The sequence below is a fragment of the Macaca mulatta genome, chromosome 16, assembly GCF_049350105.2.
Source record: "Macaca mulatta isolate MMU2019108-1 chromosome 16, T2T-MMU8v2.0, whole genome shotgun sequence".
NCBI lineage: Eukaryota > Metazoa > Chordata > Mammalia > Primates > Cercopithecidae > Macaca > Macaca mulatta.
The window spans coordinates 14,244,417-14,271,357 of NC_133421.1; the positions used below are offsets into that span (position 1 = coordinate 14,244,417).

The following is a 26,941-nucleotide window of genomic DNA, read 5'->3' on the forward strand; positions in this document are numbered from 1 at the left end:
AACCTCACTGTAGTAGAAAGTATGATAGAAGCCCAGGAGATGAACAGATCACTTTCAATGAAAAGGGCGATTCTTACAGACACCCAGCTGGTCCCGGCAGGCTGGCTGTTTTTAGAAGAGCCATCATTTTTTTCTGCTTGGTCAACAAACACACACAACCTTAGCATGCCCTGGGCTCGAAAAGAGAATAGTAGTAGTAGCCTTTACCCCACACTATCCAGAGTAAATGATCCGATTTCAGTACCTTCTGGAATGTGCTAAGGCAACACAGAGAAAAAAAGCTCCTGGACCCCCGACTTAGCTGCGGGACCCTGCCAGGGCTGCAGCTCCCATCCTTCCCAGACAAGGCAAGTCCCAGAATGAGGCGACAACAGCAGCTGATCTGGAGCAAGCCAGGGCAGAGCTGGTTTCGGGAGCCCTGCAGAAACTCTCCAAGAACAGAAGACTGATTAATGAACTAGAATGCTAATCGATTAGTAAGCAGGGAGAAACGGAGCCACCAAACACACAGAAATACTTGTGCTCATTATTCATTAGTCGCCAGGAAGAAGTCTCTTTGGAAAACAAAAGAGCCTTTGGGGGTGCACTGCGCCGAGTCCAAGCGAGTTGTAAGCTCCTTTGGAGAAGGTCACATTCAGATGTGTAGTTTGTGGTGGAAGTGGAGAAGCTGCCAAGTCAGAATATGCCTGCCAGCTGTTCAGGAGCCCCCTCTTCTGGACACCGGTGGTAACACACTTTTCTTCCAATGTTCCCCCAAATCCTTGATCACTTGAGGTCATGACATCCATGTTCTTCATTTCAACCTTCTGTAATAAAGTCAGGGTTTGAAAATTCCTTTTTTTTTTTTTTTTTTTTTTTTGAGGGGGAGTCTCGCTCTGTCACCCAGACTGGAGCATAGTGGCGCAGTCTCGGCTTACTGCAACCTCCGCCTCCTGGGTTCAAACTATTCTCCTGCCTCAGCCTCCCAAGTAGCTGAGACTACAGGCATCCACCACCATGCCCAGCTAATTGTTTCTATTTTTACCAGAGATAGGGTTTCACCATGTTGACCAGGCTGGTCTTGAACTCATGACCTCAAGTGATCCGCCCACCTCTACCTCCCAAAGTGCTGGGATTACAGGCGTGAGCCACCGCGCCCAGCCTGAAAATTAACTTTTTGTAAACCTGATAACAGGATGGACCCATTCCTTCCTAAATACAAAAGTCTTTTATTTCAGGAGCAGGTTATAGACACAATTACCTGCTCATTGACTACCTGTTATTATTTCAATATTATCTTTTATAGTCTTCATACCAATTAGTGAGAGAAAAAGTAAAGAATATTTTCTCCAACTTGCAGATGAGGAAACTGAGATGTATTAAAGTTAAGTGATTGTACCACTTTCAAACATTTGTCTTATCCTACCAAGACTATACCCTTAACTTCCTGATCCAGTGTGTCCGAATCATGCAATACATGCTTTGGGTTCCAACTCTGGGAAGTGTTCCAGTAGGTGCATAACCCTTCCCATAATAAGTAAAGTATCCTTATTTCAAAAGGTGTTGCTTCCTGATCTTTCATCGGTATTTGGCAGGCAGGCGAGAGGGTGTTAAGCAGGCAGATAGGCAGGGTTTATCTTACTTTCAGTCCAAAGCAACAAATAACCACATCCTAGACTGTCAAAGAAAATCTTAGTTTCATCTAAGTTTATGTCATTAATAAATCACTTAATAATAACACTTATTAATAAAAACACTTATTAAGTGTTTAACTAAAGGTGACTTCCCATATGCATATGAACGTTCTTTTGTTGTTGTTGCTGTTGTTTTGTTTTGAGATGGAGTTTCACTCTTGTTGCCCAGGCTGGGGTGTAGTGGCGCAATCTCATCTCACTGCAACCTCTGCCTCTCGGGTTCAAGCAATTCTCCTGCCTCAGTTTCCTGAGTAGCTGGGATTACAGGCACCTGCCACCACGCCCAGCTAATTTTTGTATTTTTAGTAGAGATGGGGTTTCACCATGTTGGTCAGGCTGGTCTTTAACTCATGACCTCAAGTGATCCACCCGCCTCGTCCTCCCAAAGTGTTGGCATTACCGGTGTGAGCCATCGTGCCCAGCCACAAAGGAACTTTCTACAAATAGTCTTAAGATCAGAAGGCAGCCTTTGTTAGGCCATCAGTTGGTTTTAGGTTAGGAGAATGCATTCATTGAAACACAGGATTACGTTTTGCTGTACTCCAGAAAAGAAAAATTCTGGAGCTGCTTCTAAGATTCAACTTTCCCTGTCTAAGGAGTGTCCTTCCAGTGTGATACATTTGCAATGAATTTGTTCATTAGCAATGTTAGTGTTCTAGGAGCTCTTTGTACATCATGCCTTTGCTATATTGTATTTCTGAGGTTCAAGAATGGCCATCAGACAAAACTGCCTCACAATGTGTCCATGATGCAAAGTCATTCTCAGTCATGGCCTAAAGCACATGCCATTTCCTCATCCTCTTTGCAGTCCAAATCCTTGGGTGACAGTAAGAACCGCCACAAAAAGCCCAAGGACCCCAAGCCAAAGGTGAAGAAGCTTAAATATCACCAGTACATTCCCCCAGACCAGAAGGCAGAGAAGTCCCCTCCACCTATGGACTCAGCCTACGCTCGGCTGCTACAGCAACAGCAGCTGTTCCTGCAGCTCCAAATCCTCAGCCAGCAGCAGCAGCAGCAGCAGCAACACCGATTCAGCTACCCAGGGATGCACCAAGCTCAGCTTAAGTAAGTCCGGCAAGCCTGGGAGAGTGGCTGTGGGCAGAGGTTGAGAAGGGTGTCTGTTAATATCTATCTGATGTACGTGGGGCCAGCACCATGGGGCCTAGCAAGTCCTGTATTGCACCATTTCCTCATCCAGTATGTTTGGAAGCTGATTCAATTTAGAAACTATGCACACCTTTTCAGAGCCATAAGACTGGGATGTATCTGCAGATGTATTCCAAACCCTCAGTGGATACCTAAAACCTCAGATAGTACTGAACTCTACGTATAGTGTATTTTTCTTAGGCATACATATCTATGATAAGGTTTCATTTATAAATTAGGCACAGTGAGAGATGAACAATAATAGCTAGCAACAATATAGAACAATTATAGCAAGATACTACAATAAAACGTATGTGGATGTGGTGGTTTCTCTCTCAGAATAACTTATTGTACTGTACACATCTATTTTTGAACCACAGTTGACCTCAGGTAACTGAAATCTTGTAAAGTGAAACCGCCAATAACGGGTGGACTACTATAAATCAGTGCCCTTGGTAAAAGGTCCCTTTGGGAAATAGGAAAGGATTAGCATTTTCAAATTGGACTGTGGAATGTCTAAGAATGTGATATTGGAATTATGAGCAATTCCGATCCACTTCTGCTTTTGGAAAGAACATTGCTGAGCAGCGGAGAGAAACCCTCAAAGATTGACTCTTGAGCCCAGGTTGTGTGACCACATCGCTACATCACCTTTTAAATCGTCAATATCCCTACATGTAAAGTTGAGGTAGGATTCCTCCTGTCCTCCTCAGACTATGCTAGCGATTACGCCAAGCGCTAAACACAACCAAGCTTCACCAGGTGGGTTTGGCCTCCCCAGGACAGAGCAGCAGCTGAATCACAGGTGGATGTGTGCCACAGTCCCCACCGCTCCCTCTTATCTCCCTAAACAAAGTTCAGATGTCACACACCACTTGCCATCTAGCCGGCCCTGTTGTTTTTCCTCACCCTGCTCCCTTCTGCTGGTTTATTACATGCCTGACCCTTGCAGGCCATCACTTTGGGATCCGATCTAAACGCAAGTTATACCACCAATATTTGATTGTACCTGAAGTGCCTCTTTGTTTGTCTTTTAGAGAACCAAATGAACAGATGGTCAGAAATCCAAACTCTTCTTCAACGCCACTGAGCAATACCCCCTTGTCTCCTGTCAAGAACAGTTTTTCTGGACAAACTGGTGTCTCTTCTTTCAAACCCGGCCCACTCCCACCTAACCTGGATGATCTGAAGGTATAGGATTTTGCATGAGTTTCTTTCTTTTTTTAAACAAATACAACAGTATGTTGTTAACAGCACCACGACCAACTGGTATCTGGAGTAAGAGAGTGGGAGGGAAAGAAGACCATAGGAAACGCTGAAGGAGGTGGCAGAATTTATCCTGCTGTGGTTGAACACCCCAGTTGACTATAGCCCATTTTACGCAGCCGTAACAGGATACCGGAAACTGGGAAATTTGTGAAGAAAAGAAATTTATTTCTCACAGTTCTAGGGCTGAGAAGTCCAAGGACATGGCACCAGTATCTGGCGAATGCCACCCCATGGTAAAAGGGCAGAAGGTGGAAGGGCAAGAGCATTTGAGATAGAGGGAAAAGACAAACGTTATGTTTATTTCACCATAGTAAAAAATAATTTTTAAGTAGGCTATTTCTAGATAAGAGTGAGACAGGAGACAAGTAAGACAGGAGATGCCTTAGTCACAGAGAAACATGATCCAGATATGATAGTGCCATCTGTCAGACCCCTCAAAACCCACTTTTGGGAGGCTGAGGCAGGTGGATCCCTCTAGATACACATGCTCAGAAGCATTGGCTGGTGAGAGTTATAATAATTAGTGTAGGTATAAAGAGATGATGATGATGACGATGGTGCCTATCAATTTTTTTTTTCTTTTTTTTTCTTTTTTTTTTTTTTTGAGACGGAGTCTCGCTCTGCCGCCCAGGCTGGAGTGCAGTGGCCGGATCTCAGCTCACTGCAAGCTCCGCCTCCCGGGTTTACGCCATTCTCCTGCCTCAGCCTCCCGAGTAGCTGGGACTACAGGCGCCCGCCACCTCGCCCGGCTAGTTTTTTTTTTTGTATTTTTTAGTAGAGACGGGGTTTCACCATGTTAGCCAGGATGGTCTCAATCTCCCGACCTCGTGATCCGCCCGTCTCGGCCTCCCAAAGTGCTGGGATTACAGGCTTGAGCCACCGCGCCCGGCCTTTTTTTTCTTTTTTTGAGATGGAGTCTTGCTCTGTCATCCAAGCTGGAGTGCAGTGGCACAGTCTCGGCTCACTGCAAGCTCTGCCTCTCGGGTTCAAGCAATTCTTCTGCCTCGGCTTCCCTAGTAGCTGGGACTACAGGTGCCTACCACCACACCTGGCTAATTTTTGTGTTTTTAGTAGAGACAGGGTTTCACCAAGTTGGCCAGGCTGGTCTTGAACTCCTGACCTCAGGTGATTCACCAGCCTTGGCCTCACAAAGTCCTGGGATTACAGGCATGAGCCACCCTGCCCAGCCCCTACCAATTTGTATTTTTTAATATGAGCCATCCGTCATTTATTCTGTGTAGATTTGCTTTAATTTTCACCCCACAAGATAAGTTTTGTCTCCCCAGTTTAAAAAGTGAAAATAAAACCAGAATCATAGAGCCGGGCGTGGTGGCTCACGCCTGTAATCCCAGCACTTTGGGAGGCCGAGGCGGGCAGATCACGAGGTCAGGAGATCAAGACCATCCTGGCTAACAAGGTGAAACCCCATCTCTACTAAAAATACAAAAAAAAATTAGCCGGGCGAGGTGGCAGGCGCCTGTAGTTCCAGCTACTCAGGAGGCTGAGGCAGGAGAATGGCGTGAACCCAGGAGGTGGAGCTTGCAGTGAGCGGAGATCACGCCACTGCACTCCAGCCTGGGCGACAGAGCGAGACTCCGTCTCAAAAAAAAAAAAACAAACCAGAATCGTAAAGAGGTCAAATGATAGGCAGTTTAACCAGCTTATGAATGACAGAACTGAGGCTTGAAGCTAAGTAACTTATTTCAAGGGCCTTGCTATTGTATGAGAGACGAGTGGAAAGAGAGAGATGGGCAGGAGAGAACGTGGCTGGACTTGACCACTCACTGTGTGTATGGGGAGATGCGCCATCTGAGTCCTGGGAGAGTGACATCAATGACAGAAAGAGGGAGAGTAGAATGAGGAGTTGCTATGAAGGGACAGTGGCAAGTTCGTTCAGTTCGGGAAAGTCAAGTCTCAGGGACCAGCAGGACAACCGAGAGAAAAGACATCCATTTCCGTCAGTAAGAATTAGCCAGGCTGTGTTGTCAGGGGTGGGAAAAGAAATTTCAGAAGCATGTGTAATGTGTGGAGCATTGAACCTAGAAGGGTGAATGTGACTGACAAAGAACAAAATGGAAAGAGTCAGAAGGAAGGGGAGAAGAGGAATGAAGGAGACATATGATGCAGCCACAATTGGGGAAAGGAAGAAATAAGAGGAATGGATGGAGGTGACCCCCCCCAAATAGTAATCAGCAAGGTCATATAATGAGGTGACATTTGGAAGCAATTTTCACGTTTTGCTACATAAAAGGAAAAGAACACTGAGAGAAAAGTCTTTGACTTCTTTTTGAAAAGTTCATGGCTATATATGACAGTATGTGGATAATTTTTTGTGTCCTATTAAAAAAAAAAAAAAATTGGCCAGGTGTGGTGACTCACGCCTATAATCCCAGCACTTTGGGAGGCCAAGGTAGGCAGATCATGAAGTCAAGAGATCAAGACCAGCCTGACCAACATGGTGAAACCCCATCTCTACTAAAAATACAAAAATTAGCAGGGCGTGGTGGCGGGCACCTGTAGTCCCAGCTACTTGGGAGGCTGAGGCAGGAGAATGGCGTGAACCCGGGAGGCGGAGGTTGCAGTGAGCCAAGATTGCGCCACTGCACTCCAGCCTGGCGACAGAGCGAGACTCCATCTCAAAAAAAAAAAATTGGAGAGAGAGAGAGCATACCAGAGAGACAGAGAGAGACAGAGAGAGAGAGAGAGAGAGACTGAAAGTTTAAAAAACTGGGAGAATATCTTATTGATATTAAGAAATAATGATTCATATTTTAAGGTGTGATAATGTTATTGTATCTATGGTTTTTTAAGAGTACTTATCTTTTAGAGCTAGAGACCAAATTATTTGGATGAAATTATATGATTTGCTTCAAAATAATTCAGGAAAGGTAGGAGAAGTGGGTTGGAGTATAAAATAAACAAGATTGGACATGAGTGATAATTGTTGAAGTTTGTTGATGAGTAGATAGGGTTCATTAGACTTTTCTATCTACTTTTGTGTATGTTTCAATTTTCCCATAATAGGTTTGAAAGTTATTAATGATTAAAACACCAGTGAATGTAGGAAAAAGGTGTATACAAACCTTTGTCCTGAACAAGCCCATACAGTGTAATATTCTGAAGTTTAAGGTAAATTAAACTCAACCGTATTCATTTTATTTTAGAATATGAGCCACATTATTTAATAATGTAGTTAAATTATTCAGTGCCAAGACAGATTCTAAAAATAAATGTAGAACTCATCAATTTTAAGTAATTCAAAATTAAAACAATAATGAGATGCCATTTTGTACTTTTTCAAACCAGCAAATCTAAAAGATAATGATAAAACAATTCCAGCAAGACTGTAGGGTAAATAACTAAATAATTGCTAATGTAAGTTAATTCAATCCTTTCTGATAACTTTTAACTGATTATAAAGTAACATATATTGACTGTCGAAATATGATAGTATGTAGAAAAGTCAACAGTATTTTAAAAAATAATTAAGACTCACAGAAAGCAGATTATATTTCCTTCTAGGTTTAAAATGCATATAAACATTTTGTTTTAAAATAATTGTCTTGAAAAAAATGACGTGTACATAAATTACTGGCATACTTCTTTTCTTAACACATCACGAACATTTTTCATAACTGTTAATATTCAATAAATGTTTTATTTTTAATAGCAGCATATCATTTCACCACCTAGTTAACATTCCACTGCTGGACACTTAACTAGCCACCAGATTTTGGCTATTCAAACTGTGATTTCAGTCCGGGCTCCATGGCTCACGCCTGTAATCCTAGCAGTTTGGGAGGCCAAGGTGGGCAGATCACTTGAGGTCAGGTATTCAAAACCAGCTTGGCCAACATGGTGAAACCCCATCTCTACTAAAAATACAAACAATTAGCCGGGTGTGGTAGTGCACACCTGTAATCCCAGCTACTCAGGAGGCTGAGGCAGGGGAATTGCTTGAACCCGGGAGGTGGAGGTTGCAGGGAGCTGAGATCGTGCCACTGCACTCCAGCCTGGGTGACAGAGCGAGACTCTGTCTCAAAACCTATATCTATATACACATGAATTAACATAATAATATTAGTAAAACTTTATATTGCACGAACACTTGCCAGGCACTATTCCAAGTGCTATATATATATGATTTCATTGACCTTTGTGCCTACATTTGTTAGTTTCTCTGATTATTTCCTCAGGCTAGAATAAAATTCCTGAATGAAATATATTAATATTGTCTAAAGTTTTTGATATATATTGTAAAATTTCTGCCCTGAACGTTTGTGTCAGTCTGTTCCCAGAAGCGGCCCTTCTCAAGCAATCATGTGTGAACTGAATCACCCGGGCTCTTGGTAGCAATGCAGATTCTGATTCAGGTTTGCAGAGGGGCCCAAGATTCTGCATTTCCAACTAGCTCCCAGGCGATGCTGATGCTGTTTGTCTAAGGGCCATACTTTGAATAGCAATGTAGTAAAGAGCTTTTCAAAAATGTTGTAATTGGGGGTGGGGCGTTGTGGCTCACGCCTGTAATCCCAGCACTTTGGGAGGCTGAGGTGAGTGGATCATCTAAGGTCAGGAGTTCCAGATCAGCCTGGCCAACATGGTGAAACCCCATCTCTACTTAAAATACAAAAATTAGTGCGGTGTGGTGGTGTGCACCTGTAATCCCAGATACTTGGGAGGCTGAGGCGGGAGAATTGCTTGAACCCAGGAGGTGGAGGTTGCAGTGAGCCAAGATCACGCCACTGCACTCCAGCCTGGCCAACAGAGCAAGAGTCCGCCTGAAAAAAAAATTAATTTTAATTTTTGCTGCTACTTAACTAACACAAACTCTTCTTATTCATTTGCCAATTTAATAAATACATATATATATTCATTTGATTTGCACTTCTTGGATTACTAATGATGATATACATACATTACAGTCCATATTTTAAATTTTATTTTTGTTTCTGAAAAAGCTGGATCATATATCCCTTGCCCATTTTTATATTGGGTATCAATCTTCTTTTTAATCAATTAGCGCACTTGATACATTGAGCTTTTTAACACTTTATTATTTGTGTTGTGATTAGTTTTTCCCAAGGTAGCTATTCGTATTTGCGCTTTGTAGTTTCTTGACTTACAGAAGTTTTAAATTTTGTTTTCAATATTTTTCTCAAGCAACCTTTTCCTACAGATATCAGAATTTCCTATAATATCAGAATATTTGCCTATAGTCTTCTGTTTTATGAAATTATTGAAATTTAGGTATTTAATATGTTTCCTGTTTTAATTACAAAAGTAATACATTTATGTGAAATATTTGGAACTTACAGATAAGGAGAACCATTGTTAACATTTTAGCATATCTTTATCTGGATAATTTCATATGCAAACATAGCTTTAAATATATATATATGTATATATATCCATACCTTGTTTATATAATTTTTAGAAAAATACAATCAATTCAAACTTTGTTCACTTATTACTATACCACAAGCAATTAATCATCCAATGTCAGCAAATATTTATAGCATCAGCTTTACTGGATCTGTAGTGTCCCATCATTTGCATACACCATCATTTACCTAGCCAGTTCTCATATTTGTAGATATTTAGAGTTTCCAGTTTAAGAACATTATAAAAAATACAGGGATAAGATAATTACATGTGAATTAACATAATAATATTAGTAAAAGTTTATTTTGCACAACCATTTGCCAGGCACTATTCCAAGTGCTTTATGCATTTTAAGCCATTTTAACCCTCACAAAAATGCATAAAGTGTTATTCCCTCCATTTCCCAGAAGGGAAACTGAGGAACGGAGTGATCGATCACTGAGTTAGTAACAGGCAGGGCCAGGATTTGAACCGATGGCCTTATCACCACCTACTCTCTCAGTAGACGACTATTATCAAGCTGGTCTTTAAAATTAGGGTATAAATGTTCATAAGGAGCCGTGGTTCTCAAAGTCAGGTCTGGGCATCACCTGGGGACTTGTTAGAAATACATATCAACTGAGCCAGAAACCCCACAGTGGGGCCCGGCCGTCTGCTTTGTAACACACCCTCCGGTGGTTCTGGTGCACGCTCGGGTTTGAGGAAGAGAACGTGGTAGGAAGAGCCCTCACCAAGGAAGCCAGAGAAGCTGCCGACTTCGCTGTACTTCAAGACTATTGTTGGAGGGTTTGTGTCTAAACCCAGGCGGATATGTTTTCTCATCTAGAAAATGGGGACACGGATCGCCATGAGGGATGACGGGCAGTAGATTAGATGACTTCTACCATTCATTCAAGCTCTCCATTTCTATGACTCTAAGGCCGTGAAAACATCATATATGATAAAGTTAAAAGTAATTGTTAAAATTGTGCAAAACTGGTTTATATCAGGGGTAGGAGAGGAAATTGGAAAGAAGTATAAAAAACAGTGGGTATTGTAGAATTCCATTTGTGATGTTTTGAAGCTAATTTTATAACGAATACACTTTTAAAAATATTGTCGTTAAACAGCACACTGACCACATTCTGATTTCTTTAGGTCTCTGAATTAAGACAACAGCTTCGAATTCGGGGCCTGCCTGTGTCAGGCACCAAAACGGCCCTCATGGACCGGCTTCGACCCTTCCAGGACTGCTCTGGCAACCCAGGGCCGAACTTTGGGGATATAACGACTGTCACTTTTCCTGTCACACCCAACACGCTGCCCAATTACCAGACTTCTTCCACCAGCGCCCTCTCCAATGGTTTCTACCACTTTGGCAGCACCAGCTCCAGCCCCCCGATCTCCCCAGCCTCCTCTGACCTGTCGGTCGCCGGGTCCCTGCCGGACACCTTCAATGATACTTCCCCCTCCTTCGGCCTGCACCCGTCCCCGGTCCACGTGTGCACGGAGGAAAGTCTCATGAGCAGCCTGAATGGGGGCTCTGTTCCTTCTGAGCTGGATGGGCTGGACTCCGAGAAGGACAAGATGCTGGTGGAGAAGCAGAAGGTCATCAATGAACTCACCTGGAAACTCCAGCAAGAGCAGAGGCAGGTGGAGGAGCTGAGGATGCAGCTTCAGAAGCAGAAAAGGAATAACTGTTCAGAGAAGAAGCCGCTGCCTTTCCTGGCTGCCTCCATCAAGCAGGAAGAGGCCGTCTCCAGCTGTCCTTTTGCATCCCAAGTACCTGTGAAAAGACAAAGCGGCAGCTCAGAGTGTCACGCGCCGGCCTGTGAAGCGGCTCAACTCCAGCCTCTTGGAAATGCTCATTGTGTGGAGTCCTCAGATCAAACCAATGTACTTTCTTCCACATTTCTCAGCCCCCAGTGTTCCCCTCAGCATTCACCGCTTGGGGTCGTGAAAAGCCCACAGCACATCAGTTTGCCCCCATCACCCAACAACCCGCACTTTCTGCCCTCATCCTCCGGGGCCCAGGGAGAAGGACACAGGGTCTCCTCGCCCATCAGCAGCCAGGTGTGCACTGCACAGGTAAGAGCACCTTGCACCATGCCTGGTGCACACCTCTTTCTGGAAGTGGGTTACAGATTTTCTTTCTTTCTTTTTTTTTTTTTTTTTTTTTGAGGCGGAATCTCGCTTTGTCGCCCAGGCTGGAGTGCAGTGGCGCAATCTTGGCTCACTGCAAGCTCCGCTTCCCGGGTTCATGCCATTCTCCTGCCTCTCAGCCTCCCGAGTAGCTGGGACTACAGGCGCCCACCACCTCACCCGGCTAATTTTTTTTGTATGTTGAGTAGAGACGGGGTTTCACCGTGTTAGCCAGGATGGTCTTGATCTCCTGACCTTGTGATCCGCCCACCTCGGCCTCCCAAAGTGCTAGGATTACAGGCGTGAGCCACCGCGCCCGGCCGGGTTACAAATTTTCAACTGCTAAAGAGCTAATGTCAGAACTTTCAATGTGAAGGGTTTACCAAAAGCATACCAGCATCTCCCAGACACTACAATCCTTGAATCTCCATGGTAGACCAAACTCACTCATCCTCTAAGGCAGGGGTTGGCAAACTTGCTCTGTAAAGGGCCAGATGATAAATATTTTTTGCTTTGCAGGTCACACTGTCTGTGTCATCCCTACCCAATTTTGCCTTTGTATCACAAAAACAGCCACAGACATCATGTAAGCAAATGCACATGGCTATGTCCTAATAAAACTTTATTTAAAAAAATAGTCAGTGAGCAAGACTTGGCTTGTGGGCTGCAGTTTGCTGACCACTGCTCTCAGGATTCCCAGGATTCCTTGGTATCCAACCTTATCATAGGCCAAACCAATGCCTCAAACGTTTAAAGGGGAAATCATCAGATCTTACTCTTCATGTAATGGTCTGCATAGTGCAAACATTTACTGAGCACCTACTATGTGCCAGGCCCTGTTCTCATCTCTGGGAATTAGTGCCGAGCTAGTCAAACAAAAATTTCTATTCTCATGGGAACAGAGACAGTTTAAAAGCAAATGAAACAATTTCAAAGTAAATTATGTACTATATTAGAAGATGATACATCTTTTTGGAGAAAAAGCAAAAGGGTGTGTGTGTGTGTAATTTGGAAGTTTGCTACTTTTTTCTTGAGATGGAGTCTCACTCTATCACCCAGGCTGGAGTGCAGTGGCATGATCTTGGCTCACTGCAACCTCCGCCTCCTGGGTTCAAGCGATTCTTCTGCCTCAGCCTCCTAAGTAGCTGGGACTACAGGCGCATGCCACCACGCCTGGCTAATTTTTGTATTTTTAGTAGAGACAGAGTCTCACCATACTGGCCAGGCTGGTCTCAAACTCCTGACCTCATGATCTGCCCGCCTTGGCCTCCCAAAGTGCTGGGATTACAGGCGTGAGCCACCACGCCCAGCTGGAAATTTACAACTTTAATTAGAAGGACCAGGGACATTTAGCAAAACCTTGAAAGCAGTAAAAAGAAAATGTTGTGGATATTTGGGGTGAAGGCATTGAAGGCAAAGGAGAAATAGCACATGCAGAGGCCCTGAAGTTGGAGCTTGTAGGGACTGTTCAAGGATCAGAAAGAGGGCCAGTGGCTGGACTAGAATGGGAGTGGTCATAGGAGATGGCTTAGGAGACTCACTAATTCAAAGACTAGGCAAAAGTGACTGACAAAGACTTTTATGCTCATGAGCTGAGGAATTACTAGGAAAGCCTATATAAGTCAAGTTGAGAAAGGTTACATTATCAGAAGGTTCTGAAATCAACATTATTAGAAAAGGAATTGGAAGAAAACTCACATTAATTGAATACCTGCTAAGTGCCAAGCATTAAGAGACACGTCTATGAGTAATCTCAGTTATTGTCACAAGAAACCTATGAGCTCCAATGTATTCTTCTTTATTTGTCATTGAAGAAAATGAGGCTCAAAGAGCTTAAATTAGTTACCTAGGATCACAGGAACCCAAGATCTGTTAATTCTAAGTGCATGCCTTATTCAAGTGGAATATCTCCACCCCAAGAGTGTGAAGGGTAGCAAAAGCTAATGGGAATTAATTTTTACAAACCTACAGGAACCATGCATTCCAATGAATGATGTCTACCCCTGAGGGACGCTCTGGGAGAAATTAGGACCTAAATAAATTATTGGCATAATTAACAAACAAGTATTGAGTGTGTAGTGTCCTGGGAAAGAAAGGTAAAAATAGCTCTTGAGACGTAGCTCTGGACCAAACTTTTCAGTACTGATGATATTGCTGCTAACATTGTACAGTGATTTATGATTCACAAAGACTCTTTGAAGACATTAAAAATTTCATGATAAAACAATAAAGAACAGGCCGGGTGCGGTGGCTCACACCTGTAACCCTAGCACTTTGGGAGGCCAAGGTGGGCGGATCACAAGGTCAAGAGTTCAAGACCAGCCTGGCCAACACAGTGACATCCCATCTCTACTAAAAATACAAAAATTAGGCCAGGTGCAGTGGCTCATGCCTGTAATCCCAGCACTTTGGGAGGCCGAGCAGGTGGATCACAAGGTCAGGAGTTCAAGACCAGCCTGGCCAATATGTTGAAACCTCATCTCTACTAAAAATACAAAAATTAGGTCAGGCGCGGTGGTTCATGCCTGCAATCCCAGCACTTTGGGAGGCTGAGGCGGGTGGATCATGAGGTCAGGAGATAGAGACCAGCCTGGCCAATATGACCGATATCGTGAAACCCCATCTCTACTAAAAGTACAAAAATTGGGCGTGGTGGCACGCGCCTGTAGTCCCAGCTACTCAGGAGGCTGAGGCAGGAGAATATCTTGAACCCGGGAGGCAGAGGTTGCAGTGAGCTGAGATCGCATCACTGCACTCCAGCCCAGGCGACAGAGTGAGACTCCATCTAAAAAAAAAAAGAATAAAATAAAAAAATAAAGAACAATATAGGTTAACAATGACTGATCTATGCTTACAACATTAAATGCTTGTGGGAGGGAGGGACAGATTGATTATAAAGGGCTGGAAAGGTCCGGGAAGCTTCTGTGAAGGGCTTGGACTTGACAGGAAGTGTCATGTTAAAAAGTAGAGGGCCAGGAAAGGGACAAGGTAGGGAGATGGAATGTACGGGGCATGCTGCTCGAGGTCCGTGGTGGGAATAGTAGAACTTAAGCTTGCAGAAGTAAATAGCACCAAACTGTACAGTCTTGAACACCCATCTGGGTTGAAAGTGGAAATCCTACGATGTGGATATCTGGAGCCACTGAAAGTTTTTGAGCAGTAGATGACGTCTAAAAAGCCAGATTTTAGGCAAGTTCATCTGGTAATGGAATTTAGGAAGGTTTGTAAAAATGACACCAGGGGACACAGGGCAGGAACCAGAATTGTCAGCCAAGGTCACACTCAAGTGAGCTGCTGCTGGCCATGTAATTTGTCACTTCTTCCTTTACAGAACTCAGGAGCTCACGATGGCCATCCTCCAAGCTTCTCTCCCCGTTCTTCCAGCCTCCACCCACCCTTCTCTGGAGCCCAAGCAGACAGCAGTCACGGTGCTGGGGGCAACCCTTGTCCCAAAAGCCCATGTGTACAGCAAAAGGTAGGCACCTGAAAAAAGGCTTCAACATGGGATTCACTTTGCCTCTTCTCTCTTCTGTAACCCGGGAGGCAGAGGCTGCAATGAGCCGAGATCGCACCACTGCGCTCCAGCCCGGGTGACAGAGCGAGACTCCGTCTCAAAAAATAAATAAATAAAATAAAAAAATAAAGAACAATATAGGTTAATAATGACTGATCTATGCTTACAACATTAAATGCTGGTGGGAGGGAGGGACAGATTGATTATAAAGGGCTGGAAAGGTCCTCCAACGTGAGCAATAATGAAGTTCCCTTTAAAGGCAGAAGTAAATTTCGTTTTAGAGAGAAACAAATCCACTCCAAGTGTGTGTAAAAGGATGTACAAATATGAGTTAGAAGTTTTCCCAGGGAGTCATCTCCTGGGGTCATCCCAGACAGAAATCGTGATGACTAAAATGGCCATAATCTGTTTGCAAAACAACGTGAACAATTAACCCATTTCTGTGAAGTTAAAGATTGGGATCAGGGTGTGTGGGAAACATGTTGGAGGAAGAGAGAGGGACACAGATCCCTGGACAGGATTGGAGAGATGTGCAAAGCAGGGGTCACAGTGCAATATCTTTGTGGAAAAGGAAGAGACGTCACCTTTCAGCTGGTGGAAGAAGTCCAGGGTATGAAGGATTCAGGGTATGGAGAGTCTCAAGGGGCAAAGAAGAGGTGGCAGAAAGGAGACAAACAACATAAGCATGACATAAAAGTGCCACATACCACAAGTCAGGGAAGGGACAGAGACCCTGACGTGGGCCAGGCACTCCACAGGAGAACACACTCACAATAAACAAAGCTGGTTCATAAAGAGACCTCAGCAATGCCTCCAGCTCTCTGCAAAATAACCCGTTTGGAATAAATGACCTGTGGGATAGATTACTCTGAAAATTCCTGGGTTGAATTTTTTTTTTTTTTTTTTTTTTTTTTTGAGACACGGTCTCACTCTGTCACCCAGACTGGAGTGCAGTGGTGCGATCTCGGCTCACTGCAACCTCCACCTCCCAGGTTCAAGCGATTCTCCTGCCTCAGCTTCCCGAGTAGCTGGGACTACAGGTGCGCCACCATGCCTGGCTGATTTTTTTTTATTTTTAGTGAGACGGGGTTTCACCATGTTGGCCAGGCTGGTCTCGAACTCCTGACCTCAGGTGATCTGCCCATCTCGGCCTCCCAAAGTGCTAGGATTACAGCCATGAGCCACCGCACCCGGCCTGATGTTTTTCGTATTGAACTGGACTCTTACTTATTTTCCCCTAAAAGAAGAGGGTGCACCTTAAGGGGGAAAATAGATCTGCAAAGTTCCCATTCTAAGATGCCACCACCAATAAACCCACGGTAGCATTCACTATTGTTAATATATGGGAGTTGTTTTCTAAGTCCTGGACCTTTTCTTTTCCTCTTAGATCAATTTTTCCAAAATTTAGCCTGTTGTTTCTAGAACAGAAACAGTATCATGTCAGACCCATGAATTCAATGCCTTTCTCCATGTTTTACCCATGCAGATGGCTGGTTTACACTCTTCTGATAAGGTGGGGCCAAAGTTTTCCATTCCATCCCCAACTTTTTCTAAGTCAAGTTCAGCAATTTCAGAGGTAACACAGCCTCCATCCTATGAAGATGCCGTAAAGCAGGTAACCATGTGATTTGTTCTTTATGGAAGAATAAATAGACTGACTCAATGAACAGACATTGTTTTATACGATTAAACTTCACGCAGTTTGTAAATTCTGATACTGAGTGTGTCATGTGCCACGCCACCAGAATGAGCAAATTATGTGGACAGTAATTGGAAAACAGTGTTGCGTGTGTAGCTGTGTGAGGCAGGGACAGAAGAGAGGATCACCTGTCTGGCTTTGGTACCAGCTCTGCCATCTGCCAGCTGCCACTGTCGCTCAGGTGAACACTTCAGCTCTCTTACACAAAATAGGGATATTTGCTTGGTAAGGATTCTAGATAACCTAACACTTACCACTTTGATCAGGTACATAATAGCTTCTCAAATAGATGACAGTGATTGTCAGGGTAATGATACTTCCTAAGGTCCTCCCTGGCTTTAAAATTCAGTGACCCTGCCAAAACACTGATGGGTGTTGAAGCTGGATAATAAACGCAAGGACGTTCACTGTATCCTCTGCTTTCGTTTGTATTTGGAAAGCCTCCAAATTAAAAAGTAGGAAACAGAAAAAACAAGGCTGGGTCTGGTGGCTCACACCTGTAATCCCAGCACTTTGGGAGGCCAAGGCGGGTGGATCACCTGAGGCCAGGAGTTTGAGACCAGCCTGGCCAACATGGTGAGACCCCCTCTCTACTAAAAATACAAAAATTAGCTGGGTGTGGTGGCGCGTGCCTGTAATCCCAGCTACTCGGGAGGCTGAGGCAGGAGAATTGCTTGAACCGGGGAGGCGGAGGTTGCAGTGAGCTGAGTTCGCAGCATTGTACTCCAGCCCGGGTGACAAGAGCAAAACCCTGTCTCAAAAAAAAAAAAAAAAAAAGAAAGAAAAGAAAAACAGAAAACAATTAATGATCCCCTATTTCAAATAGTCTGAGCTTGGATAAGGTATTTGATAGCCCTTCATATGTGCTTAACCCAGAGAAGAGCATTTACATCAGTTGCTGTATACAGATATCCCACAGATCAAACTCAGCCTGCAGTTAAGTTTTGTTTGGCTTAAAGAATATTTTAAATAACAGGAGATGGTATGCAAAGTGGGCTTTCTCATTTCTAAAAAGTTAGAGGATCTGGCAACCCAGGAGCCACATTGCTGCGAGACAATTGCCGAAAGCAAGGTTCTCCTGCTACTTTGAGCCACAGCTGTGCTCTGCTCTCTGCCTCTTTTTCTTATTCTATATTCAGTTCATTTCAATTACCTGCCAGACACTTAGGCTTCTGGTACCTTCTGAACTGGTAAATGACTCATTTTTTGGTCAGTGCTCCCATCCATATTGATTACTGATACCTGCGTTTATTGAGTCTGGGCTCTCCGAGTAGTGAGATGGATATATGCCTTTGTTCTCCCCATTCCTCTCCCCTGGTTTCCGTAAACATCAGCTGATTCTTCAGTTTCAAAAGAAGAGAGCCAGGCAAAGTGGACGTCCAGAAATAAGACTCTACTGAGATGAGCCAGAGAGGAGGGGACATACCCTACAAGTGTCTACAGCTTCCTCAAGCTACTGCAATGAGGAACCAACAAAATATGAGCCAAGTTCTTGGACCACATTGCAGAAACCAAGCAAGAGGTAGATTCAGGTCACTTCAAAGTAAGAGCCTAAAAAGACATTTTCTATATACTAAGATGTCCTGCTCCTGGGATGAAAACCTCTCAAACGATAGAACTGACTCTAAAGTACTCTGTGCTGGGAAGCATTGTGCCTTCTTTTTCCTTTCTCCTGTTGTAGTAGACTGTTTCATTCAGCAGTTTATCTGCCTAAAATTAATACTGAAGCTTAATCAAACGTGGTTAAAAAACCATTAAGCAATACACCCATGTTCATAGCAGCATGATACATCGTATCCCAAAGGTACACACAACCCACATGTCCATTGACAAATGAATGGATAAACAACACGCGTTATATCTATACAATGGAATTTTATTCAGTCTTTAAAAAACAGAAATTCTGACACATGTCACAACATAGATCAACCTTGAGGACATTACACTTAGGGAAATAAGCTAGTTGCAAAAGAACAAATGCTGTCTGGTTCACTCACAGGAGGGACTTAGAATAGTCAAATTCGTAAAGGCAGAAAGGAAAATGGTGGTCGCCAGGGGCTAAAGGATGGGGTGTGGGAAATTCTGGTTTAATGGGTACACAGTTTTAATCTTGCAGGATGAAAAGAATTCTGAAGACAGATGGTGGCGATGGTCACACAACAGTGTGAATGTACCTAATGCCCCTTAACTGTACACTTAAAAATGGTTGATAGTAAATTTAAAGTTATGTGTATTTTACCACAATTAGAAAAAAAAAAAAAAAAACCTTAACCAAACCTAGTTCAAAATCCTGCAGTGCTGCTTCTAATGATTTCCTACGGAGATAACCACCTTCTAAATTATCTGTCCTCCTTTGGTTAATCTGTAATAGCAAATGACCCGGAGTCAGCAGATGGATGAACTCCTGGACGTGCTTATTGAAAGTGGAGGTAAGACTGCCTGTGTCCTGTCCATTAGGACATTCTGAGCCCGCGTGAACTCTTAAGGAATGAACTCTCGGTAGCAAGATCAGATGCACACTGTGAGTTGGATGTACCAGGCAGTCCTCAGGGAGAGTCATTTCCTTTGAGCTTCTCGCACATTTTTAGAGCTGGTAAAAGAAAGCATAGTGGATGATTCCTCACTGCCTTTGTCCTAGGAACATTTTTCAGAATCATTTTAATAGTTTTCGTGTTTCAGCTTAATCCTTGTTTCCTTAAGTGTTTTCTTGCTGCACTACTTCTTTCTATGTTCTAATCTCAATGTGCCTGCCTTCTCAATTATGAGAAAAGAAAAAAGCAGATAATGAACGTTTTGTACCACCTACTCAAAGTGAAATTCAATTAGTAACCTTCCACTGGATGGTTCATTCAGGCTTAAATGTTATTCATGCTAGCAATAAAACATAATCAACATGTGCTTTTTGTCATCTTTTAATTTGTTCATTTATTTACTTAAAAAATTACAGAGTGTGTACCTAGAATTTCAAACCACACAAATAAATAAGATGACCTGAGGAGGATGTATAGAAAAAAAGAAAAGAACTTGGAGGAACCCTTGTGCCAAAAACATTTAAAATTTCAGAGACAGAGGTAGCAAAGGGCTCAGAGAAGGGGTAGCCCGGCATTGTGCTAGTCTCAGTGCCGCATCAGATGAAGTCCTGATTTCTATGGAGTTTACAGTCTGGTAAGGGAGACAGATAACAAGCAAGTGAACAGACCTTTCCTCCACTGTAACAAGAGGGAAGAAGAAAGAGATGGGTACAAACATGTGTGTATATGAGTTCTGTGATGGAAAAATGAGAAAAGTTCATATCAGATGCCTGTATTTATATATATATATATATACACACACACACACACACACATATATCTATCTATATATATATTTTTTGAGACGGAGTCTCACTATGTCACCAGGCTGAAGTGCAGTGGCACAATCTCGGCTCACTGCGACCTCCGCCTCCCGGGATCAAGCAATTCTCCTGCCTCAGCCTCCCAAGTACCTGGGACTACAGGCGTGCGCCACCACGCCCAGCTAATTTTTTGTATATTTATTAGAGACGGGGTTTCACCATGTTGGCCAGGATGGTCTCCATCCCCTGACCTCATGATCCGCCCACCTCGGCCTCCCAAAGTGCTGGGATTACAGGCGTGAGCCACCGCACCCAGCCTGCCCTTGTATATCTTTAATGAAATATGTGGCAAGGCCAGAAACGCATGAGGATGCAGAAGGGGAGTGTGGAAGATTCAGAGGAAGAAGAGCAGTTATGACTTAATCATGAATGAATTGAGTTTTCTGGAGAAACCCAGCAGGGTTGTTTTGCAGTCTTAAATGCCAGCGGAGTGTCTGACATCAGAAATCTAAAGTGAAACTAAGTCAGCTTAGTTGTTTAATTTTTCTCTTGCAACGTTCTGCTGATCCAGAGCATGCTCAGCGAAGGCAGACGATCAGGTTCTTCCAGGGGTGGGGTTCTGCCAAAACTACAGGCTGGACAAGGAAAGAAGTGAAGACCAGAGGGACTGGTGGACAGTGATAACGTAGTAGAGTCTATGGACTGGCGTGACTGTAAATGGTCGGGAAATTATTGTTACGAGGTACTTAATAAGTGGCTTGGAGGGTTGGGAGAGGATGGACAGAGAGTAGAAACTTTGAAAGTGAGCTTTCAGAGGGATGCAGTATTTGGAGATGACACAATCCAAGGTGTGTCTGACAGGGTGGGAAAGAGGGAATCACTGGAGTTGAGGAGCAAGTCGGGAGCTGAGAGGCCACCATGAATGCTGTGATTTCCAAGGATGCTCAGGTTACAGAATGAGAAGGGCTGAAGTGGGGAAAAGGCAATGGAGTAGGAAGTAGAGTTTTCAGTGAATGAGGAGGAGTGACCAGGAGGCTAGGGGTGAGGCATTGGTGTCACCCTCAAAACCCAAAACTGCTGAGTTGTCATCAGAAGGAAGTGGAGTAGCAATCAGAAAGTGGCAATGGCGTGGCACCTGGTCCCTCATCTTCAGGCCCTCACTGAGGGTGTAGGGATGGACTCAGTGTCCTCAAGGGACTACCAGGGGTCAGAGGAGTAGGCACAGGAACCTTCGGGGAAGAGAGTTTCAGAATCACAGAGTGGAATTCCCAAGAGGAAAGGGTTTGGGAAAAACCAGAGGGACGATGAATTGGAGATTGACAGAGCAGCTTAGAGATGAGATTGGGTGGTGAGCGGTGACCAGGGAAGCATGGCCGTCTTCTGTATCTAAGTGTAACTCACTCATATTGCGTGGCATGCTCAATTTGAAGTGATTTAACAAGTCACATCGTGTATTGCCCACAGAAATGCCAGCAGACGCTAGAGAGGATCACTCATGTCTTCAAAAAGTCCCAAAGATACCCAGATCTTCCCGAAGTCCAACTGCTGTCCTCCCCAAGCCCTCGGCTTCCTTTGAACAAGCCTCTTCAGGCAACCAGATCCCCTTTGATCCCTATGCCACCGACAGTGATGAGCATCTTGAAGTCTTATTAAATTCCCAGAGCCCCCTAGGAAAGGTGAGTGATGTCACCCTCCTAAAAATTGGGAGCGAAGAACCTCATTTTGATGGGATAATGGATGGATTCTCTGGGAAGGCTGCAGAAGACCTCTTCAATGCACATGAGATCTTGCCAGGCCCCCTCTCTCCGATGCAGACACAGTTTTCACCCTCTTCCGTGGACAGCAGTGGGCTGCAGTTAAGCTTCACTGAATCTCCTTGGGAAACCATGGAGTGGCTGGACCTCACTCCGCCAAGTTCCACACCAGGCTTTAGCGCCCTCACCACCAGCAGTCCCAGCATCTTCAACATCGATTTCCTGGATGTCACTGATCTCAATTTGAGTTCTTCCATGGACCTTCACTTACAGCAGTGGTAGAATGCTCGATGCACCAGCGCTACGGAAGACCAATAGGAGTACCATGGGGGAAAGCACACAGCCATACGTACTTTACTGTCCAAAAATAGAAGAAGAAGAAGAGAATTAAAGAGAAGCAATGGAGACTTCTGTGCCAATCAACAAGAACAAATAGAAGACATTTTTAGAAATACATATACCGTAATATTTACCAACATTCAGTACCTGTTAATGATTTCAACAGTGCATTCAAAAATGTGCTTTCTCAGATTAAGGATGCCAAAAAAGATATTTAACTGCCTTTTCAAAGACCAGTATATTTTCTAGCCCATTATTTTTCTCAGGCATTTTTGGGGCATAAGCTCACACTGTAAGCTTTTCTCATTAATTCACTAGAGATAACGTGGAAAGGAAACACAGTCTTTTGGGAGCACAGGGAAGCCAGCCCTCCAAGGTTATGGAAGACATACCTGCGATGGAAGCTGTTGCCCAATGTCTCCATTACTATCTTTCAAAAGAGAAGCCAGACCCAGCTTCAGATCAAAAGTTCTTGAGACAGAGGGACAAAACCAATCTTTTTCGAGGAAAGCTAAATCAACTCAATGTCCCTCTACCACAAAACTGCCCCACTGGAGTGGTTCTGAACCTGTACCCAGGACTCTGTGTGGTCACTAATAACAGTTAACCTGAACTGAGTCCACAGAACTCCACCCAGAACTTTCTTCTTTTTCAACCAGTGACCCAATCATTCCCGCCATATCTCTGCTGATAAGTACGTGTCCTAGATGAGAACCCTGAAGGATGCAGACCTTCTTCCCCCAAAGGAGATGCCACAAGCTCCCCAACACCGCCAGCCCCCTTTAGTTCCAAAGACTAGAGATGACCACATTGGTAGAAACGTATCTCGAGGCACAGGAAGGAAGCCGTACCAGGGATAATTCAGACAGGACTAGAGAATAACATCATTTCACATACCCTGGAATAAACACCCTGGGTTCCTATAACAGGACTATTACTTATGGGAGTCCAACTTCTCCTTTTGTTTTGCTATTATCAGTTTATCTTTCTCTCACTCCACTTTTCCCTCAAGGTACCAATCCTTTCCTGTTCCTCATTTGGCCATCTTTCTTTTTCTGCCCCAACATCGGGAGGGGAGGACTTCTCAGCTCTAACAAGCTGCCATACTCCTAAGAAAGCCATTTTTGACAAATGTAATAATCCAGGTTCTTCTGGAGAACTCATTCTCCACACTCACAGTTTGCCGCAAAAGGAAGTCGCAAGAATTTCTTGAGGAAGAAACTGGTGACTTGGTCCATCAGTCACCACGTTCCTTCTATTCTCATTTAGTTTTCAAGAAATTATTGGTTTGTGTTGCTCTGGGGAAATTGGAAATCGTTACATTGTAAAGACAAATACGGATGATATTTACAGGAGAGAATTTCAGATCTGGGTTTTTGAAAGAAAACAGAATTGCACATTGAAAACAATGGAAGGAAAAAGACAATGGTCGAATGTGCATTCCTCATTACCTCTCGTGGCTTTGGCTGGGAGTTGGAAAAAACTAAAATTTCAGGACAGTCTCTGTAAGGCTCACTGTGGCTCCAGTTCACCATTTTATATTGTTGCATGCTGTAGAAAGGAGCTATTGCTGTTGTTTTGTTTTTTTATTTAAATCACTAAGGCACTGTTTTTATCTTTTGTAAAAAAAAAAAAAATGTTGTTCACTGTGCACTTATAGAAAAAATAATCAAAAATGTTGTGATTTTAGAAGCTCTGTTTTTGATAAACCAAAGATTTAGAAGTCATTCCATTGTTAACTTGTAAAAAATGTGTGAACACAGAGAGGTTTTGGTGATTGCTACTCTGAGAGCTGCCAGATCTTATTCTGGGGGTGGGATGTGGGCAAATACACATACACACACAAATACACATGTATGTATGATAGATATATACATATGTGTATATTATATCTGTGTGTGCATGTATCTTCAAAAGCAGCACTACTGAGTTCTACACCAAAAGCCTTTAACCCTTAATCTGATGTGAATGATACCTGGCCTTTCTCACTATGAATTTCTGATTAATCAACCAGACTACACGTTGTCTCTCTGTGTATGACTAACGACTCCAACCCGATGACTCACAGCTACTTGCTTATCGTGAACAAGCTCATCTTGGCAGTGAATATGGATGTGAAAAGACAGAACGGCTTCACCATTAGTAGCTGGAAATGGTATCACAGTCTCTTATAGAGGAATATGAAAGGAACATGAAAATCATTTTACATTCCTTTATCTGCATTGTGTTTTAAAAGATCCACATGGTAAATTTTTTATTTTGCTTTTATGTCAGTCATCAGAACCAACACAATCCAGAAGAAAAAATTGCCAGTGTTTCCTTCGAAGATGAAGCTACTGGGGAAGAAAACCTTATTAATACACTCCACACATTTGTTCATTCCTCAGCTGTTGATGTTTTCTTGGGGTCTTGACAAAGCTTGCTGGTCAGTGCACTTTTCAGGTGTCACGTTTTGCTGTTTGTACGTTCTTTTTCTTCCCCTTACTTCCTTTGGAAAACAAATTCACACAGTGCCCCTATTCTGAGACCTGGGACTGAGTGTTAATTATATTTTTCCTTTGGGTATTTCTATCTGAGAGACTAGACCTAGTTAGGAGGCCTCTGTACTTCTCCAGATTGTGCTTTTTTATGGGGATCTTTTGGGCTATGACCCAGGACTGATCAATACGCCTGACGGTAGACAAAAGATAAAATGGTTCCTATATCCCAATGCAAACCAACACAGTTAAAAGAGCAGATCTCTGGATAACTGCTCTCAACCTCCTTCCACAGTCTCCACAAACCACATTCACCCTCTCTCTGCATAGCTCAGACATGAAATTTGAGGGAGAAAACTGGAGATAATTGGGAGAAAATTGATGAAGTTGGCTGCTTCCAGTACATCAGATAATCCATGAATATGTCTCCCATTGAGAATTTTATTTTAAATTCTTTTAAACTCTTAGTTGTGTCTTTTGTGATGACAATTCAGGCACGACTAAAAGATGTACAGAGACTTACGAAGATGGTCACATTCAAGTTTCCTAATGCTCTTAGAACCTGAAGATGACCATGTGCAGTTTTCCTAGGACCTCTGAACCCCCGTGGTGATGAAGACTTGAAGACATTTGCAGCTATCTGCTGCAGTCTAGTAGATTCATACTTACCTAAAGAAGTCAAAAAATTTATTCGTGCAAGTGCTTGCGGCAAGCCAGTGCTTATTAGTCGTGACCCTGCTTCTAACAACGTTAATGAGACAACACATATTCTATTGTAAGGGAGAAAGAGGGAGGAAGAGAGGGACGGAGGGAGGAAGGAGAGGGAGGGAGAAAGGAAGGGAAGACAGGAGATGGGAAGGGAGGCAAAGAGAGAAGGAAGGAGAAGGGAAGGAAGGAAAGAAGAGAGGAAAGAAGGAAGGGAAGAAAAAAAGGGCCAAACTTTCTGATCTATGAACTTCTCAGTTCAGCTAAGATGTAACACTATGAGAAGTAAATCAGAATTTTTTTAAGGAGAAGTCATTCTTAGCACTACAATAATTGTACCAGTAATTGAGGAAACCAAGACAACATTCACTTGAACAATCAAGGATCTGAGAACTGTCAGCCTTTTGCCATTCAAAAACATTTACATCCAACCTGAAAAAAAAAAAAAAAAAAAAAAGAATCAGTAAAACCTATCCGAAGCATTCAAAATAGTTCTTTCCAAATATTATTTATTTTAAAGTCAATCGGCTCTTCTAGAAACAGATTCTGGTCTGGCTGAAAACTCCCACGTCAGATTTACTCATCCAGTGGCTAATATTTGATACCCACCATGGGCAAAGCACACAAATCTTCAGATAAACAATACTGAATTGATTCAGCACAGATTGTTCAGATTTGAATGACCAGGGAGTTGTATTTGCTACATATAAGAACACTGAGAATCTCCCAGTTCTCAAACTAGAAACCTTTTAGCTATGATAAAAAAAAAAAAAGGAGGGGGGTCTTCATTTTTCCAAAAGGGAGGGTAGAGGTGGGGATCACTTTTTAGCTAAAAGCTATCTCTCACTCCAAAATTCTTGCACTATTCTTGGTGGACAAACACCAGTAGTCTATCACTTGGAGATCTTTTAATATTTCCCATCATTTAAAACATCCACGAGAGTTTGAAGATTTGTTTTGTTTTTTTGTTTGTTTGTTTTTTGTTTTTTTGTTTTTTTTTTTTGAGACGGAGTCTCGCTGTGTCGCCCAGGCTGGAGTGCAGTGGCCGGATCTCAGCTCACTGCAAGCTCTGCCTCCCGGGTTTTTACGCCATTCTCCTGCCTCAGCCTCCCGAGTAGCCGGGACTACAGGCGCCCGCCACCTCGCCCGGCTAGTTTTTTGTATTTTTTAGTAGAGACGGGGTTTCACCGTGTTAGCCAGGATGGTCTCGAACTCCTGACCTCGTGATCCGCCCGTCTCGGCCTCCCAAAGTGCTGGGATTACAGGCTTGAGCCACCGTGCCTGGCTGAAGATTTGTTTTGATTGCCAGATACAGAAGCCCCTTGAAAGCAAGGAAAGGGTGGAGGAAACTTTTTTTGTGTCCTATCCCTATGTATCATAGCAGCTTTATAGACAAAAGGGACACTTACTGGTGAGCCTCTTGCCCTTAAAAGAAAATCATCTAAGAATACGAAGGCAATTTGATTTCCCCCTACAGCCCTCAGCTGCCTTCCTCACAGAAGGAAGTTCCTAATTGCTGGTACACAGT

General features: G+C 43.4%; 1 protein-coding gene across 6 annotated transcripts in view; it reads left to right on the top strand.

The window, feature by feature from the left end:
* MYOCD (myocardin) overlaps positions 1 to 25,578 on the top strand; it is a 218,657-nt gene extending 193,079 nt beyond the window's left edge. For all 6 annotated transcript variants that reach the window (XM_077970382.1, XM_077970384.1, XM_002808117.4 and 3 more), the window contains 7 exons: positions 2,482 to 2,738; positions 3,857 to 4,010; positions 10,608 to 11,537; positions 14,923 to 15,066; positions 16,592 to 16,720; positions 19,176 to 19,233; positions 21,603 to 25,578. In XM_077970382.1, coding sequence (XP_077826508.1) covers positions 2,482 to 2,738; positions 3,857 to 4,010; positions 10,608 to 11,537; positions 14,923 to 15,066; positions 16,592 to 16,720; positions 19,176 to 19,233; positions 21,603 to 22,174 — 2,244 coding nt within the window. In that variant the 3' untranslated portion in view covers positions 22,175 to 25,578. The remainder of the gene's footprint in view (positions 1 to 2,481; positions 2,739 to 3,856; positions 4,011 to 10,607; positions 11,538 to 14,922; positions 15,067 to 16,591; positions 16,721 to 19,175; positions 19,234 to 21,602) is intronic.
* The last annotated feature ends 1,363 nt before the right edge of the window (positions 25,579 to 26,941 follow it).